The following is a 16,902-nucleotide window of genomic DNA, read 5'->3' as shown; positions in this document are numbered from 1 at the left end:
CTGGGGGCTGCTGGCTGGCAGAGGGAAGCAGGAGGCTGGAGGAGCCATTCCTGCCAGGAGGACACCCCCAGCGTTCCCGGTCAGTGCCCTTCCCCTCCTGGCGCTGTCTCCCACAGCTGCTGTGGGCAGGTGCAGGTGGGCGCACGTTGTTATTCCCCTCACGGGGCTGCAGTGAGCATTACTTGCTACGATTTGTTGCAGCTGTCAAACTGAACGAGTGCAGAGTGAAAGACCCTTTTCCACAGGCTGTTTCATGTTTTTCCTTAACATGCTAATGGTGTTTTAGGAACAAGTTCTCCTCTGTTGGAGATTTCACACTATTGTGACTCCTTCAACTTCAAGACATTTGACTCAGCACTGTAGTTGTATCAGAAGGGATATATATGTATATGACTTGTTCTACTGTAGACAATTTCACTACCAAAAAAAAAATTTAAAAATTGCAAAACAGTCAGTGTCATCAATTTCCTCCCATTTCCTTAGTGGGTACAGTTTGAGAATTGGAAGATCTTTGCTCTTTTCTAATTCTACTTATTTTTTCCCTCACATAGGTGGGCCTGGCTCTGGCAAAGGTAGCCAATGTGAACAGTTAGCCAAGAAATACGGATTTACTCACCTGTCCACTAGTGACCTTCTCCAAAATGAATTATTGTCATTATCAGAGAGAAGTAAATTGATCAAAGACATTGTGGAATGTGGTGAACCTGTGCCTGGAGTGAGTGATGGTTTTATTTGGGGTTCTAATGGTTAAACAAAGGCAGTGGTAGGTATATTGTCTAAACCACTGAAATAGATACTGGAGCTGATGGTTCCCATTTCAGTAAAATTAATCTGTAACCTCAGGGAGACATTTCCTCTTTGCCAAATCTGTGGCACTTGTTTCCCTTTTCAGTGCCAGTATTTCTTTATGTTTCACATAGGCAATAAATCAGACATGAAATACAGTGAGACAGATGCATTGCAAAATGTAAGTGCAAGTACAGGAAACAGAAACTTTATGTCCTTTTTATAGTGTTACATTTCAGATTCAGAGCTGGTCCTCTTGGCAGCTATTTTAAATTACAGTACCTGCAGCAGTTCCCTGCAGAGCTGGCTGACATCCCAGAGTAGTTGGACTGCAGCTTAATGGAGATTGTGAAGGCAGAGGGTGTTGTTCTCAGCTGGACCTGGCTTTTACATGGCAGGTCCACAGTCCCAGCTCTTGGAGGGTCTTCAGCAACTGCAGCTAGGTCAGAGGATGTGTTTGTTAATGAAAGATACTGGGAAATGTTGCTCAGGGGAAACTAAAAGCTGTGCTCAGGCTTGATTTTGATTGCTTTGCTCTTCAGTGTGTTTGGTCAGATGGGGTCACTTTCCATGTAATATAATTACACCAGTGACATAGCAAAATGCAATCAGATTGGAAAATGCTGCAGCAGGACTCTAGAGTTTCAAAGGTATTAACATTCATTTTGAAACTATGAAATATTCTGACCTATCTGGAGGGCATTTTGGGAAATCTTGGGTGGATTGCAGCATCAGATTTGTGTGGCACAGCCAGTCCTGAGAGAATAAGAAGCAGGGTGCTCTGCTACCTGCAGGACAAGAAAAACACCTGCATTCACAGAGCTGTTTTCAAGGGTGTGGGACTAAAGTCAGTGCAACAAACAAAAGGTATCAATCTTTCCTTTTAATTAACCAAATAATTCCCTCTCTTTCCTATACAGGGTATTGTTCTGGAGCTACTGAAGGAAGCCATGATTTCCAAGCTAGGGGACACAAAAGGATTCCTGATTGATGGGTATCCCCAAGAGCTGAAGGATGCAGAAGAGTTTGAGAGCAAGGTGACCATACAACTGTAATGCTGCTGTAACTCCTGCAATTCTGGTGCTGCTTCAGTCCCTCTCTTCAGCTGATTGCAGCAGGGACATGTGAAAAGCCAATCTCCTCGAGCTGTGCTGCTGATCACTGAAATTTTGGCACCCCATCAGTGCAGCAAATCTAGCTGTTGACCTTACCTACAAGGAATCTAGAATACAAGGAGAAGTAGAGTCTGATTTTATCTAAATTTAATGTAAACCAGAAACAATTAACATTTAGGGGAAAACATCATTTTAGAACCAGTTTTCTGGTTCTAGTGGGTAGTGCTGTACTTCTCATGAAAATCTGATGCAGGATCACAAAAGTATGTATCTTCACAGTTAATATTTATTACCAGTAAGCCAGCTCTGCTAAAGCTTGCTGTCACTTGCAGCAGCCAAACCCAGATTTAATTTTTGTGGTGAGTAACAGGTGGCACAGCCATAAAAAGAGCGTTCTGCAAGTGCCTGCGTGGCAGCTCCGAGAGCTCTCGATTTCCCCAGTATGTGCTGAGACCTCGTGAGAAGCCTCAGCCGTGCATTTCTCAGCCTGCAGGAAATACTCTGCCTAAGCCTATGAATGAATCTGCCAGGGTTTGGGAGAAAAGAAGTGGTGAATTAGGGATAATAGTTAGTATATGTTACATCATATTACACTCCAAAAATGTCCTAAACAAGTTTATAAGGTAATAAAACTTTAATGAATCCCCTGTTTTCTTGCAGAGCCTTTAGCTGCTTTATTTATTTAGTTGATTACCATAAATGCCCAGCAAGATTTTGGCATCAGAAGCCAGACAAAATAATGAGCAATGGTTTTTGCTATAGAAGCCATTCACAGAAATGTTGACTTACTAGTCCCTTTAATAAAATGCTTTAGACTATTAAAAAGATGCTGGAGATTTCTCTCATTTTGTGTCTAAGGAGGAACTATTTCAATAGTGCTGTTTCTCTGGCAGGCATACATGTTGGTGTCCTGTGGACACTCCTCTATATTATGAAGTGGGATTTAGAGACTGGGGTGTCCTGCACTGAGATATTGCAGGCAAGTAAGTCCTAATGCATCCCGTGCTGAAGCAGAGCTCCTTAAGTTCCCTGAAAGCAGCAAAAGATCCCGTAGTCCTGGACTACATTTGGCATTTGGAGTAAAAGACAAAGACTTCAAGTGACTGTTTTGAAGGTGCTAAGTCCCCCCTGTTGTGCCTTGTATCCACTTTGCACAGGCTGACTGTGAGCTGCTCAGTAAAACTGTGAAGTTTTTCTCAATGAGTCGTTTTTGAGATAATGCTTTGCAGTTCTTTCCAAAGGGCGATGAGAAGTTCTTAAATTATAACTGAATGAAAAGAGGTGCACATCAGGCCTTACTAATTAATGGCAGCAAAGTACAGATGAATAATGCTACATATCTACATGATATGTGAAAACTTTATAATTGTTAACAAAGACTCTTTAGAAGACGTCAAGAATAATGCTCATGTTTCAGAGCTTGACTCATAAACAGAATGAGCTATGCAGAAACAGCTGATTCTCCAGCCAATTTTACCCAATTCCCTTCTATGATGCAATTGTATTTACCCAGCCATAATTCTACAGAAGCACAAAACTCTGTTCCCTCCTCAGTCTTTCTACAAGGTGAAAAAACATTTTTAGATTATATATTCCACAGCACCAGGATGGAAGTACCCAGTGAGACAGAGTAAAGACCCAAAACATTAGACTTGTTTGTTATGTATTATTTAAGCTAAATTGAGTCAGGAAAATCATAAAAAAATCATTTTAAAAACAGTAGCAAAAATTGCTGAAATGCCTGATAAGGGCATTAGTTTCACTTTTTGTCGGTTTTAGTTTGGAAGAAAGATATTTCTGTAATGGTTTGAATTCCAGATAGCAATACTGAAACTTCTAAGAAAACCATGTACATTTTTCAAAAGCAAATCAGACTGAGTGTATCAAGCACAAAGCTATTATCTGATCCTATCAGTCAGTAGAGTCCTTCATGTCCTCATTGTAAGGTCATGATATAACTGATAAAAGGAATTATTTCCCATTTATTCTATTACAATTTGGAACAGACCATGAAATTCCTCATGTGAAACTGGGAGGAAATAACTTCTCACCATCCTAATCCAGTTATACATAAAGGGCATTTGTTTAAATCATTGATTAAGCCCACATCTTTTTTTTTTTTAATTCTCTATGTCTCTTGCCATATTAAAACTGCCTTGTTGGCTTTTTTAATCCCCAAACTCAGTACTGCTAATTGCATTAATGTTTTCTGTGTGGAAAAAATGGGTAGATAAAAGCCTGTCATTGAACTGTCTGACATAATCCCTTGGCTTCAGCTTCTCCTAGAAAGTCATTAAGGGTAGTAGAAAGGTCACCACAATCCAGACATCCTCAGTCAAATGCAGAAGACCTGACATGAAATATTTACTTTAGAATATTTCTTCCTTTGAGGGCTGTCAACAAAGATAACAATGAAAATTTCCATGTATCAGTCATTTAGACTTCCTTTACTATAGCCATTGGTAAAAATATGATTTTGTAATTGTCACTAGTGTGAAGTAATCTTTTTCCAAAACCTCTCACTTTTTCCTAAAAAAGTGTTTTCCAGATCCCTGCTGGAAAGGGAAGGAATGAGAAAAAGACTAAGTGTGTCATTGAAGGATTAAATACATAACTGCATGGAAAAATAAACTTTTCCCCACTGATCCTGTAACACCTTTATTTTGCTTGAGACAGTGGAATTTATGGCTTTGGACTCAGCCCAGCAGGTTTTGCTCATACAAAATCTTGTGTCAGAGAGTACTGTGCCTGAGCAGGGTGCATGACAGTGCATTCCAAGACTTATGCTAAATTACATATATATATTTCAGTGTTTCAGGGAAAGAATGATGAGGATTTGTGTTTAGAACTTTTGGCTCTCTCCTGAAATACCATAAAGAACATTTTCCTCCTTCTTGCCATTTCTTTTTTTCCCATTATATACTGCAATATCTATGATCAAATGTAGAAAGAGATGTTTATTTATGACCTTTTCCAGGCCCAAGAATCAAAATAAATAAATCTGTATTTATTTTTATTAAAGGACAGACTCTCCCTCATGACTAGTTTGGCACTAGCCAAACAGCATTAAATAACCAGCTTCCCACAGAATTTGGAAATTACTTGCCAATTTGAAAATGCAGAGAAATTTATCACATCCTTCCTTTGCAGCACGGAGAGGCATGGTGTGGGTACACTGCAAACAAGGACATAAAATACTGTATGACATAAAGTAATTCACAGGATGTATTCCTGTGAATATTTGATGGTGTCCCTGGGCCTGTTGTTACTCATTTCCATCTCAAGTGGGTACACTTTTATGTGAACATTTCCTGCTACTGCATCTTGAAATACTAAGCTAAGTTTACCACTCCCTTTTCACACATTGAACAAAGAAAAGGCTACAAATATAACTGAGTCAAGTATTGCATAAGTACTTACTGTTTGCATCAAGCAAATAGTGAACTGACACTCTTGAGTCCAAGTAGCCAGAATTTGTCAGATCCCATCTCTTTCACTCTCTGTGTAGAGCCCAGGCAAGCACAGCTTTGTTCCTCAGTGCTGATATCCCTTAGTGCTGCCACAATGAGGGGTGGTTGTTAATAAGCATCATTTCCCCATAGACAAATACTATCTGCTTACAAATTCCTTGGTGACTGTTTTGGTGTTATCCAAACAAAATCTCTTTTGCTGGGCCAGTGCTTTGAATGTTTATTGTTTTCCCTTGTCTCTAGATTGGGGAACCAAAGCTCGTGCTCTGCCTGGACTGCTCTGCAGAAACCATGAGCAGTCAGAGCTCTGAGAACACTGAAACCACTGAGGACAGGATTGAAAGCCACTACCAAGCATCAAACCCTCTGATTGCATACTATGAAAGCAGGACACAGTTATGCAAGGTAAATACTTGACCTTTTAAATTAAATTATTGCTTTTTCCTTCAATTATATGAGCAGTATTTGGAAAACACTGACATGTCATCATTTATGAACTGTTCCCACACTTTTCAGTTGTTCTCATTTTACAATTCCCTGGTTTGTTTGCAACTTTCGCAAACTTCTGAGTTCCACAGTACAGTTTGAAAGAATAAAACCCCAGATTTATCCTTAGTCAGAGAACATATCCTGAATCAATAACTTATCTGTGTAGAATCTCTTATTTAAAATAAATTCTAGAAAGCTTTTCTTTGAGTATTAGGATTTACTATATAAGGGCTTTCAGAATTAGGATGAAAGATTATGTTAATCCAAAGCCCTTTAGTAAAATTTTCAAAACTGACAGTGTATATCCTGAAATAAAACAAGCCTTCATACAAGAGAGATCTTTTTGCTGGAATAAATAACATAGTTATATTAATTTCAATGAATTGCCTCAGTTTGCACCTGCTCAGGATGTGATATTTTAAGCATTCTTTTTATTCTATAATCAATACTTGAAGAGAAGCAAGAAAAAGTGCACTTAGCTGGCACATCTGTAGACTCATTTACATAGGATTTTGGGTTTATTTCTCTGCTGTGTCATGGCAAACTGTCCCTTAGTTCACCTACAGAAAGATCTAGTCCTACTGCTCTGTCTTGTCCTAAAAGAGTAAGAATCCAATAACAGTTTCTGGAAATATTATGGGATCTATTTTTTCTAGGGGCTGTAGCAAACATGTAAATCACCTGCCCCAAACTTTTCTCCTTTGCAAAGTTCCCAAAAGAGGAATGTGCAGCTAATTTATGCACCAGTATCCCGACCTGAGGACAGGGTAAATGACACAATGCTGAGAAAAATGATACTCAAAGGAAGAGTTCTGATTTGTGGCCTTTCCTTACCCCAACACCAAGTGCACATAAGACAAAGCCTAAGTGTCAGAAAAAAGTTCATGCTTACTTTTCATCTTTAGGCTTACAAAGGATTATGTGGTTTATTTGTTTTTTCTTTGAGAAGCTATCTTGCCAAAATTGCAAGGATGTGCTAAGAATTCAGTATAATACACAATACACCAACACAGCACAATGCCAAGGAAAACAGAGCTCTCTGTCTCACTATCCTATTCCAGGGAGCTGTGCCTACCATGGTGTTTCCCTTTTTGAAGCATCAGGGAAATGACAGCCCCAAAGAGAGTGAAACTGCACTTAATACTTTCACACAGATTTTGCAGTCATGTTCTGCCTCATTTCACTTGACATGGACTTTCTTTGCCCTTCCTTAATGCTTCTGCTGCAAGTTCCTGCTCTGTCCCCTACATAATGGCAAAATATGCAGTCCTTTCTTGAAAGCTGGTCGCTCATTAGCTCCTCAAGGAACCTGCCAAATCTGTGGGTCACAGCTGGAAATGTGATTTGTACTTGTACCATTAGTTTTGGGGAAACTGACATTGTGTGTTTGTATGTTAGAAAATACCTGTGCTTTGCTGTGTCTACACTACTTTTACTTACAGTGTCTGTACATTGTCTGAACTTGCTTCTGGTGAATGTGGTGTTTACCATATATCCATCTTCCAGGTGGAACCATTGAGTATGAAAGCTCTGTAAAATCTGCTTTATAAACATTATTGTGGGAAATGTCTTTTAAAACTATTTTTGTGGTGAATACATTTAAGCTACATGTGCTGAAGAAAGCAGAGAGTCAAGGGGAAGTTTGCAATTCCCCGGGCACGGTGTTAGTTTCTTATTTATAGAAACAGATTTTACACCCAGCCAAGCATTCACATTAGCAGCCACTGGGTGTTCTCTGAATGATGAAAGGAAATTCAGGTGGAAAGCAGAAAAACTGACAATAATAACTTCTGATCAAATATATCAAATATAACTTCTGACTGCCTATTTTTATTTTTTTTTGGTGCAGGCTAGGCTAAAATAGTCTTTGGTTTTTTTGGTTTTTTTTTTATTTGTAATATCATGCACACAGAAGACTGAGACTTTACCTAGAGGCAGTCTAACATGTTTTTAATATTTTTCTTTCCCATTTTAATTAAAACATCACGTATTTTCAGTGCTGGGGATTTGTTCATTCCTAAGTGGGTTTATCACTCTCCAACACTGACCAAAGCTGGCTGAAGATGTTAGTGCTGCCATGGAGATGCTGCTGCCTCTGTAACTCTGTTTCCTGAGAGAACTGTGTGCGTTTCCTATCCATTTCAGACAAAGTCACCACTTAATTTACCAATGTTGATTTGAAGACCCCTTAAAATAAATTCTCATCTGCATTCTGATAAACTGACTGAAGAATGAAGGGCAAAGGCAACAGAATCCTCACTTTTCTGCTGAGGCATTCAGGTTCTAAATTGTGTTCTGGAAGGTAAAGTAGTTGAGACTAACAAGTTAGAAATTTTTCATTTTTTTTTAAATTCATGTTTTGGAGATTTAATATCCCATAATTTCTCTTGTAGTCAGTTCCAGAACACCCACCTAAGGAGCTGCAAGTAGCTGCTTTTCATTAAAGACCTTGTACTGGAGATGCAAGGGCTGAAAGCACTGCTTTCTAAAACACTGCCTGCAAGCTGCCTGATCCTGTGGGGATCAGGTGCTTCAGATAAATGACATAATATGAAATGAAACAAAATGCATTATAGTAGCAGTAAGCAGGTAGACACTGATGGTTTTAAATCTATTTCTCAGTGAGTTCCAAGGCACCTGGACAGAAAAGTGCATCTGAAAATTTAGTAGACACCTACTTGTGTTTTGACATGGCTAAATGTAAATCCCTTTGAATATATGGCTCTCTCTCAACTGAGAAGAAAAGGAGGGAGAAAAAAGATTGTTTTTAATATCTGACTCATCCTTTAAAGCTTTTTTGAAGTGACAGTATGTAGGAGGGTAGTAAGTAAAAGAGAAGAGCAATGCCTTGGTAGTCAAGCAAGACAGCCCGGATCCTACCTAGCTAACATAAGACACCTGGTAGGTGTCTTACATACAAGTTTCCTATTCAAAGTCTGAGGAAAAGGGCATAAGTATAACAAATAAGCCAAGCAGGGCAGAGCAGAGGATTAAGGGTGCCCAAAAACTTTGACTTTTTCAGACCACATGCTATGAAAGCTTAGCCTAGAAAATCCAACAGGAGTTAGGTTTTTTTCTGTTCTTATTTCCTTTCATTATTTATTTTCTCAGTGCTGTTCTACTATTTCTTTCTAAAATCACTTGCAGTCACATTTTCCATAACCATTATGAAAGAACATGTGACCATCCACCTTCTCCCCGTTTTCCACTGTGAGCCTTCCCTTGCTGATGCCATTCTGAGTGCGTGCAGGGAGGGGTGACCTCCCCCTTTCCAGGAGGGGTAATCAATGGCAATAGCGAGAGCAGTTACGTGGTTTATTTCCATCTTTTGAAAGGTTCTCAGAGATCCATTAACCCTGATAGATAAGGATGTGGGGAACAAAGGAACAAGTGATTCTCTATTCCCCCCTTGGTGCTTTGTGGCCCATTAGATGAGAAACTGATCTAGAAAGATCTATCAGAAGCATTAGCAGGGGATCATGGATAAAACAGCAGAAAATGCATGTCTAATATGAATAGGTCTGGGGCAGTGTGTTTCAATCCATTGCTGTGAGAACCAGGTGCTGCACAGTCTCAGATTTTCTAACACACTCTAGTGACAAAGACATAGTGACAACACAGCTGAGCTTGACTGACCTTCAGTAAGAGGCTTCTAACTACTGAGTTCATTCCGGAGTCTGTCCTCAGCCATCCTCTCTACAGAGAGTTAGGTTCTTCTCAGTGGCAGTATATGTTAGAGCTCTAAATTTCAAAACCTACAACAAAGGTAGATTTGTTGACAGAAAACTTAATTGGTTGGTTTTAATGACAAAAGGAACAATATTGTACTATAGGGATGGTTACTCCAGTAGTTTTTCATATGAGCTCATTAAATTTCTCTGTATTTGAAGTTACCAAAAGCAATAGCTGGATTTCAAAACTGTGGAAAACTGTATAAGAATCTTGTTTTATGAGAAGTCAGCCTTAAATAGCCTTGAAAACAGGCCTAATTTATGAGATTTGTTAGAATCTGAGGAAGAGAAATACACAGTTTTTTCTCTGGAGCCACTGAGAGTGTTGTTGAATTACTGTAGTACTAGATGTGAATTATTGGCACATTAAGTTAGTTTTGTGCCACAATGTTAAGTTAGTTTTATGAATTGGGCCTTTGTTATTTAGGAGGCCAGCATGGGAAGCACTGGGGCTGTCATTAGTCAGGCCCATCCATATTTTATTGCTGCTGTTATGAAGTCAGCATTCCATCCCATCATAAAGGGTGGTGTTTCCATGCTTAAAGAACTAATTCTTCATCACAACTCCCTAGATCTAGACCTGAGTAGCAGTCCCAGTTCTAAAGAGGTCACCAAAAAACCAGTGGCAATCAGCTGTGCTGATAAGATTAGATCAGTTAGACAGGGCAGAAGTATTTATGAAGTAAAAAGATGATAATAATAATACATATTAAGATAAGAGCTTTGAAATGGCTCTGGCCTTCACCCTGCATGCAGTACATTTCCTGTTGGAGAGCCATATGAAAATAGTTGTCTTGGCAGTTGAGATAGGCCAAACAAGGTGTTTTATAGGAGCTGAGATGGAAGTTGCTGGTTTTGTTTTAACTGGAGAAGACAGACATTTGGTTCAGAATGGTTCATCACCCCCGTTTTCTCTTTGCTGCTAGTAAGTACCCCCCACTTCTAAACACTTCTGAAAGATGTGCAGCCCTTGTGGGAGAGCTGCCCTTTCTGAGGCATCAGCACGTGCCTGCCTCTGCCTCAGGTCTACAAAATAATGCTGCAGCAGCAGCAAACAGCACCATGAAGGGCAGTGAGGGGACCAAGGGAGGTGGCCAGGGTGCTGAGCACAGCTCAGCTCACACTGTCACACACTGCTGCAGTGGGCCTGAGGGGACAGGCCCAGCCAGGCAGGGCTCCTGAAGGCTGGCCTGCCTGGGCACCAGTGCTGGAGCTCTGGCTGTGGAACAGGCTGGTGAGATGCGCCAGCACTTCCCACAGGATGCAATGGGGACTGAACTTCTCAGCATCTGCAGGCACCACCAAGAGTGAAAGCCAAGCTCTGGGGAGTGCCTGCAGTCCCTGCTTCAGCTCTGCAAGGAGCAGCTGCTGACTCCCACTCAAGACTCAGCACCAAGGGACTTAGATGTACAAGGACTGCAGTCAGCTGTACAGGAGCTGGCTGCAAGACAACATCATATCTGAGCAGAATTTCTTGGCCTACTTAAAAATACATTTATTTGAACATGAAACTCCCTTCATTCTCATGCAGAGATGGCAGAAAATATTATAGGCAAGGATATCCCCTTCAAACACTACAATTGTCTGGCTTTTTAGTCAGCAACTTGGAGATGAAAATGCAGCAGTTCAGGAAAAGATCCTTTCACAAAGTTGTCATGGGTCCATTTAATCTTGTGCAAACTTCATGTCATGCATGCATGAAAGACTAAGTATGGAGAAGCAGAGAAGAATCTTGCTTTTGTGTAAAGACCAAATATCTCAGAAGGCATTTGAGGAAAGGAATAATCAGCAGAAGCATCTGCATGGAGTACACAGCCAGTGTGAAAGCTGTTTCTGTCACTGCTGTGAGGGCTGAAGACAGCTCTCCTTCCTCAGGTGGCACAGCATGGGATGGACATGGAACTCCTTGCTGAGAACAGCTCAGTTCTGCCTCATGTTTTCCAGGGAACACAGACAAGTATTACTGGCTGCAAGTGCCATTCCTCTCTGCTGAAATGCAGCTCTCTCATCTTCAGCACAGGAGTGTAAATTCATCTTGTTTTTGTGAAGTACAGTAATGAGAAGTAGCTTGGTCAGAAAACCGAATCTTTGGGGTGTTCAAGAAAAAAAATTTTCAAAGAAAGTCGAGTTCTTATACCACAAAAGCAGTGCCCTTATAAAAGATAGGGGCAAAGGATGTCATAAAACCAGAACCAGTTCACCAAGTTTCCAAATACAAATGCACTGGAATACACTGATTTGCTAAATTACTGTGGAGTGGCCAAAACCCAGAGTGCTGTGCAGCCCTTCAGAAGGACCTCGCCAGGCTGGAGTGATGGGCAAAGAGCCCTTGGCAACTGTTCTGCATCAAAGGTGTAACTACACTTTAAAACATGAGTACTTAAAGCTCCCTCACTTGACTGATGTACTTTGCTACAGACAATCCAGCCTGCAGAACCTTCTTACAGAAATCTGTGGGAACAAAATGAGTAATCTGGTTTATTAAGCTGCTCCTCTACATTAGAATACTTCTACCATGAAGCAGAACAACTTTCATTTTATATTAGACCAGTTTTTTGTTGCAGTGTTTGGATTCTGAGATAATTCTTTGTAACTTAATCAAAACTGGTTTTTTTGTGCTTCCCAGGTTGATGCAGAAGGAACACAGGAGGATGTTTTCCTGGAAATCTGCAAGACAATTGACTCTTTTCTGAAAAAGGAAGAGGCAGCTTTTTTTTCACCAGAAATGCAGTAATGGTGTGTAAGGTGTGTACCCAGCCTTGCTCACGTGCACCCCACAGCCATGATTTGCTGGTCAAAGCAGAGCTGCTTCCTTGAGAGGTATCTGGAATTTGTGCACGTGGCATGTTACCCTAGATGAAATCTTAGTTCTGAGAGTACATTCAACAGAAAGTGGTCTGTATGCTAACCCCACTGAGAACTGTATTTTGTTTTCTTGGGTGTTTGCTCTTCATGGGTTAAAAGCAGCAAGGTGAGCAGCAGCTCTGGTTTTGTTTCATGGTCACACACATTCCATGGGAAACGGGGCAGTGCCTGGCCAGCAGGGAGCTCCCCACCCACCCCAGTCACTGTCCAGCAGACTGACAGTAGGGTTATTGCACACAAGTTTCCCATTGATTATTATTTTCTTTTTATTAACAGTATTAATTTTTGCAGTGTCACTTAGCTTGTTCTTGGGCTTTAGTGCCTGAAACCTGTTCTCTGTAACATGCAGCTCTAACAGAGCTGGAATTACTCAAGCTACAAGTTAAAATAACCTTTTCACACATGCCCAGAACACTGTTGCAAGGAGAAAAATTCATTGAAGATACAGCTGAATGTTGTGGAGTCTGTCAACCCATTATTGGGAAGCAGACACCATTTTTTGAGAGAGTCTTGTCTTCTGCTGGGAATGTTATGATTTTGTAACTGACTTCCCAGTTTTGTGAGCTGAGAATGATTATTGTATTGTGTAGTTAAATGTGCAATCCAGTAACGATCCATATTAACAGCACTTGTGCTATAGCTATTAAAGTCCATATGTAAAGTTGGTTATGAGCCAGAACATCTCATGTCATCTCTAAATTTCACTCTGGAAGTATTTCAAATGCAAAATTCAGATCATCATCTGTTGTCTTGTACTGGCATTGCCAAAACTTGGGAAGGTGTGGTGGGGTGGGAAACCAAAAATACAGAAAAATGTCAGGGATTATTTGATTCATATTGCTCGCACCTTTAGTAAGCCATTTATCTGTAATCTGCAAAAAAGTCTGTAAAAGTGCTATTGTATTTCTGTTAGGTTAACTAAAATATTGTGGAGTTTCTTTGGTATACTGACAGCTAAATAAAAGCTTGTTTGACATTGCTGTAAAGTAACTGCATCCTCTTACTGGAACTACTGGATGAATTTACAGTGAAAGTGGGTTGCATGATTGCTTGTACTGTCAAAGGTGTACTTTATGCAGCAGATTTGCATTTTTAAAGTTACCTTTCTTGTAATGAAGACATAATACAAATAAAACATGTACAAAAATGAGGAGTAATTATTTCTGTTACAGTATATGTGGGTTTAATCCTTTTCAAAGCACAGTACATGACTTGAAAATATAGCTCAAATCAGCATGCTTACAGAGTACGTCATTTTTCCAACCAGGGCAGACTCTTCTGTTTCCTTTTCTTCCTTAGCATTTGCCCTGTAGATGCTAATTCAATTATTTTTTAGGGTCTGTTTTACGTATGTTCTTGTCCTTCACATCATGGATGTTCCTTCTTTCCTGGGTCCTTCTATAGCCTACATTTTACCTCTGGTGCTCTAGAAGTGCTTCTCCAGCTCCAGCCACTGCCATTGAGCAGCAGCAGCAGTGCCTGCAGTACCACAGCAGCTCCCCAGGGCAGCTCTGCCCACACCAGCCCTGGTGCACTGGCAGCTGCTGCTGCTTCTTTTTAAAAGTAGAACACTCTGCAGTTACCACAAAGTTGCAAATTCATCTGGATAGGTTTTCTGGAGTATTTTCTATGATATTTAATTACAGTAGAAATTATAAAGTGTGGATTCTCACACTTGTGCAGGATGGGAACAAAGGCAACAATCAGCTGCTATTTTGTTGGGGTTTTTTAAATCAAATTACAAAAATTATTAACCATAGACTTTCAGTTTAATTTTTATTCCTGCTTCTTCTGTCTTTTCTGCGTAAAAAACCCAAAAAATCCCATGCTTGATTTGGTGTTATGTGCATTAGATACCTATTTGCATACGTTCATAAGGTATGCAGGAACAACAGCTGCATATGCATGCATAGGGAAACATTAATATTTATACATATTCAATAAAATAGGACTTATCCAAGACACTCTTGAGTGATTCAGACTTGAAATTATCCTTTGGCTTCCAACCTTGTTCCAAGGATACCAAGATCTTTTGTTCTTTCCAAGCTATCCTAAACTGATGACTATTTTCTCTAATTTACTTTTCTTATTTTATTCCCATAATTTTTTCAGGATATAAACAGAAAATGAATGTTACCACAGATCCTCTTCCTGATCATACACCTTCAACAACTCTAGTTTCCTATAAAGACCATGAATGATGTGGAAAGCATATTTTCATGGTCTTAGAAAGCCTCTCAGAGCAGTATCTTTTCCAATTAAAACTAAAATACATCACGTGAGTTTTGTGTTGTGTTTTTTTAAGGTTTATTAAATTTATCTAAGTATATGAGATACGTGAGATATGCTTACAATATGATACTTGCTCAGTGTTTTCATAACTGTACTGTATCACTTTCTAAATAGATTAAATGCCTACATTCTTTCTTCTGAAGCAAAAAATAGCTACACCTAAAGTTACTGCAAAAATACTGACCAATTTATAATTAAAGTTACTAGGTGCAGCCAGCCAATTATCTTTCCTATTGCCATCTTTTGAAGTCAAATTCGTTTGTTTTCTAGCTAATTGCTCTGAGTATTCTAGCTTCAAAGCAACTGGAAGTTTATTACAGTTATAAAATAATCAAGTGTTTCTGAATCACAAGCTATACATTTCAATAAAAATATATTAAGTAAAATATGTCACAATAATTACAAAGCTTCTCAGACAATGGTATACACTGTACCAAGGCTACTAAAATCTGGATTTTCTGTGGTCTGACAAAGAAGTCTGTGAGTGAGGAGGAGAGAACTGGAATGCTAATCCTGCCAGGCCGGAGCGGGCTGAGCCCCGGGCGGGAGCGGCAGAGGCAGCGCTGGGTGACCGATCCAAATGTCCTGTCCAAACTTTCCATCCTGATTAAAGAGTCAGAACTACACAGAAAGGAAGTCACAGCAAGCATTCTATATATAAACAGACTGTATCCACATAGTTTATTTCTCACAGTTCTCCTGACAATTGAACATTATTTAAGAACATACTGTATACACAGATAAGAAGAAACATACAAAATGTTTTAAATGATGCACAACAAAATCCAGCAGTATAAAAGAATGCATGTGAACCCTTGCTCACTGCTCAGGCTAAATTTAATCACTGTTTAAATAGTAATAAAAATACAATCTTTCATGGATCTTGTGCAGACTACAAAAGAGGAAAAATTATTACCATATATATGATTTATATTAGGCAGTTTTCTTTGATGAGTTGCACTAACAACTCCAAATACAGAGGCAGAAGGCTGTGTATTTTATTTTAAAGGAGTAAATGTTGAGTATTAGAGACTTTACACAGTTACTAGCACTGGCACTTTTCACCATATTTTGTACACATCACATGATCATCTTATATAACATTACATTTAAAAAATATATCTGAGTGACAATTTTATAACATTCACACACCATGAGCTGGTTAAGGAAGCAATGCCACACTTGCCCCCTGTAGTGCTTCACTGTTGGTAAATAGAGTTCGTTGTGGTTTAAAAAAAAAAATTTAAAAAATTGAAGGTCAACATGATTAAGCAGCTCCGATTTAATAAAGGCCCGTAGCCAACCATTGCTGAGACAGTGAGTATTTTTAGAGTACAGCCTAGAAGCAAACACTGTCATTGGTTAAAACCTTGCCTAAAGAAGTCAGTTACTGTGCTGAAAACTATTTCACAACAAAACTGCAAGCTACTAAACTGTTTTTATATAAATACTTCATCTCCTCTGGATCTCATTATAACCAAGTTCTTCAAAGCCTTTGGAATTTACTCTATCTTTAATGTGTGCTCTCATTTCTGGCTCACCCTTTTGTATGTGTTTCTTTTGTTTAGATTCACCACCTAAAAGTGACTAATGTGGTGAAAGAAAAGTCTCCCAGTGAAACCTTCTGCACACTAGGAATGTTCAGCTGCTGTTCAGTGATCTAGAACCATGACAGCTCAAAGCTGTAGTTTGACAAGTACACCCAGGAAGCTGTCATGCTGTGAGTGACATTTCAGGGAAAGCAGAGTCTTTCCAAAATGTGCACAGAATTAACAATGGTGCCATTGTTATTTTTCAAAGAGGATAGTAAACCCAAGTTGGTAGATCTGCTTCCCATGTCATCTATTTGCTGGAAAGTAGTTTGGGTCAAGATAATTGTAACTGGTGCCCTGGGACATGCAGTAGTCTCTGTCTAAAAATGTCTCTGCTCTGTAAATAGGTTCTAACTGGTGATCTTCCTTATGAATCTCTGTTTCATGCAGACTGCAAGGGAAAGAAAAAGATAACAGTTTAAAAGTCAAATACTTTCCTTATATTTAACTTTCAGAAACAGTGATCATATGAACAGATTCAAACCAAACTGGATAGCAGTTCATTCATAAAGTCTAATTCCCCCCTCTATTTAACTGTACCAAACCTACTTGTCCACAGTAT

At 39.5% G+C, this 16,902-nt stretch overlaps 2 protein-coding genes across 3 annotated transcripts in view; one reads left to right on the top strand and one right to left on the bottom strand.

Moving 5' to 3' along the window:
• Positions 1 to 13,603, top strand: part of AK5 (adenylate kinase 5) — an 81,244-nt gene extending 67,641 nt beyond the window's left edge. Inside the window, exons 11-14 of the mRNA XM_005423089.3 lie at positions 552 to 715; positions 1,707 to 1,823; positions 5,615 to 5,776; positions 12,218 to 13,603. Coding sequence (XP_005423146.1) covers positions 552 to 715; positions 1,707 to 1,823; positions 5,615 to 5,776; positions 12,218 to 12,325 — 551 coding nt within the window. The 3' untranslated portion in view covers positions 12,326 to 13,603. The remainder of the gene's footprint in view (positions 1 to 551; positions 716 to 1,706; positions 1,824 to 5,614; positions 5,777 to 12,217) is intronic.
• A 13-nt stretch (positions 13,604 to 13,616) lies between these two features.
• The window catches only part of ZZZ3 (zinc finger ZZ-type containing 3), a 33,787-nt gene continuing 30,501 nt past the window's right edge, over positions 13,617 to 16,902 (bottom strand). For both annotated transcript variants that reach the window (XM_005423088.3, XM_031058663.1), the window contains exon 12: positions 13,617 to 16,731. In XM_005423088.3, coding sequence (XP_005423145.1) covers positions 16,587 to 16,731 — 145 coding nt within the window. In that variant the 3' untranslated portion in view covers positions 13,617 to 16,586. The remainder of the gene's footprint in view (positions 16,732 to 16,902) is intronic.

Source organism: Geospiza fortis, unplaced genomic scaffold, assembly GCF_000277835.1.
Source record: "Geospiza fortis unplaced genomic scaffold, GeoFor_1.0 scaffold333, whole genome shotgun sequence".
Lineage (NCBI taxonomy): Eukaryota > Metazoa > Chordata > Aves > Passeriformes > Thraupidae > Geospiza > Geospiza fortis.
This window is presented reverse-complemented; position numbering and strand designations above follow the sequence as displayed.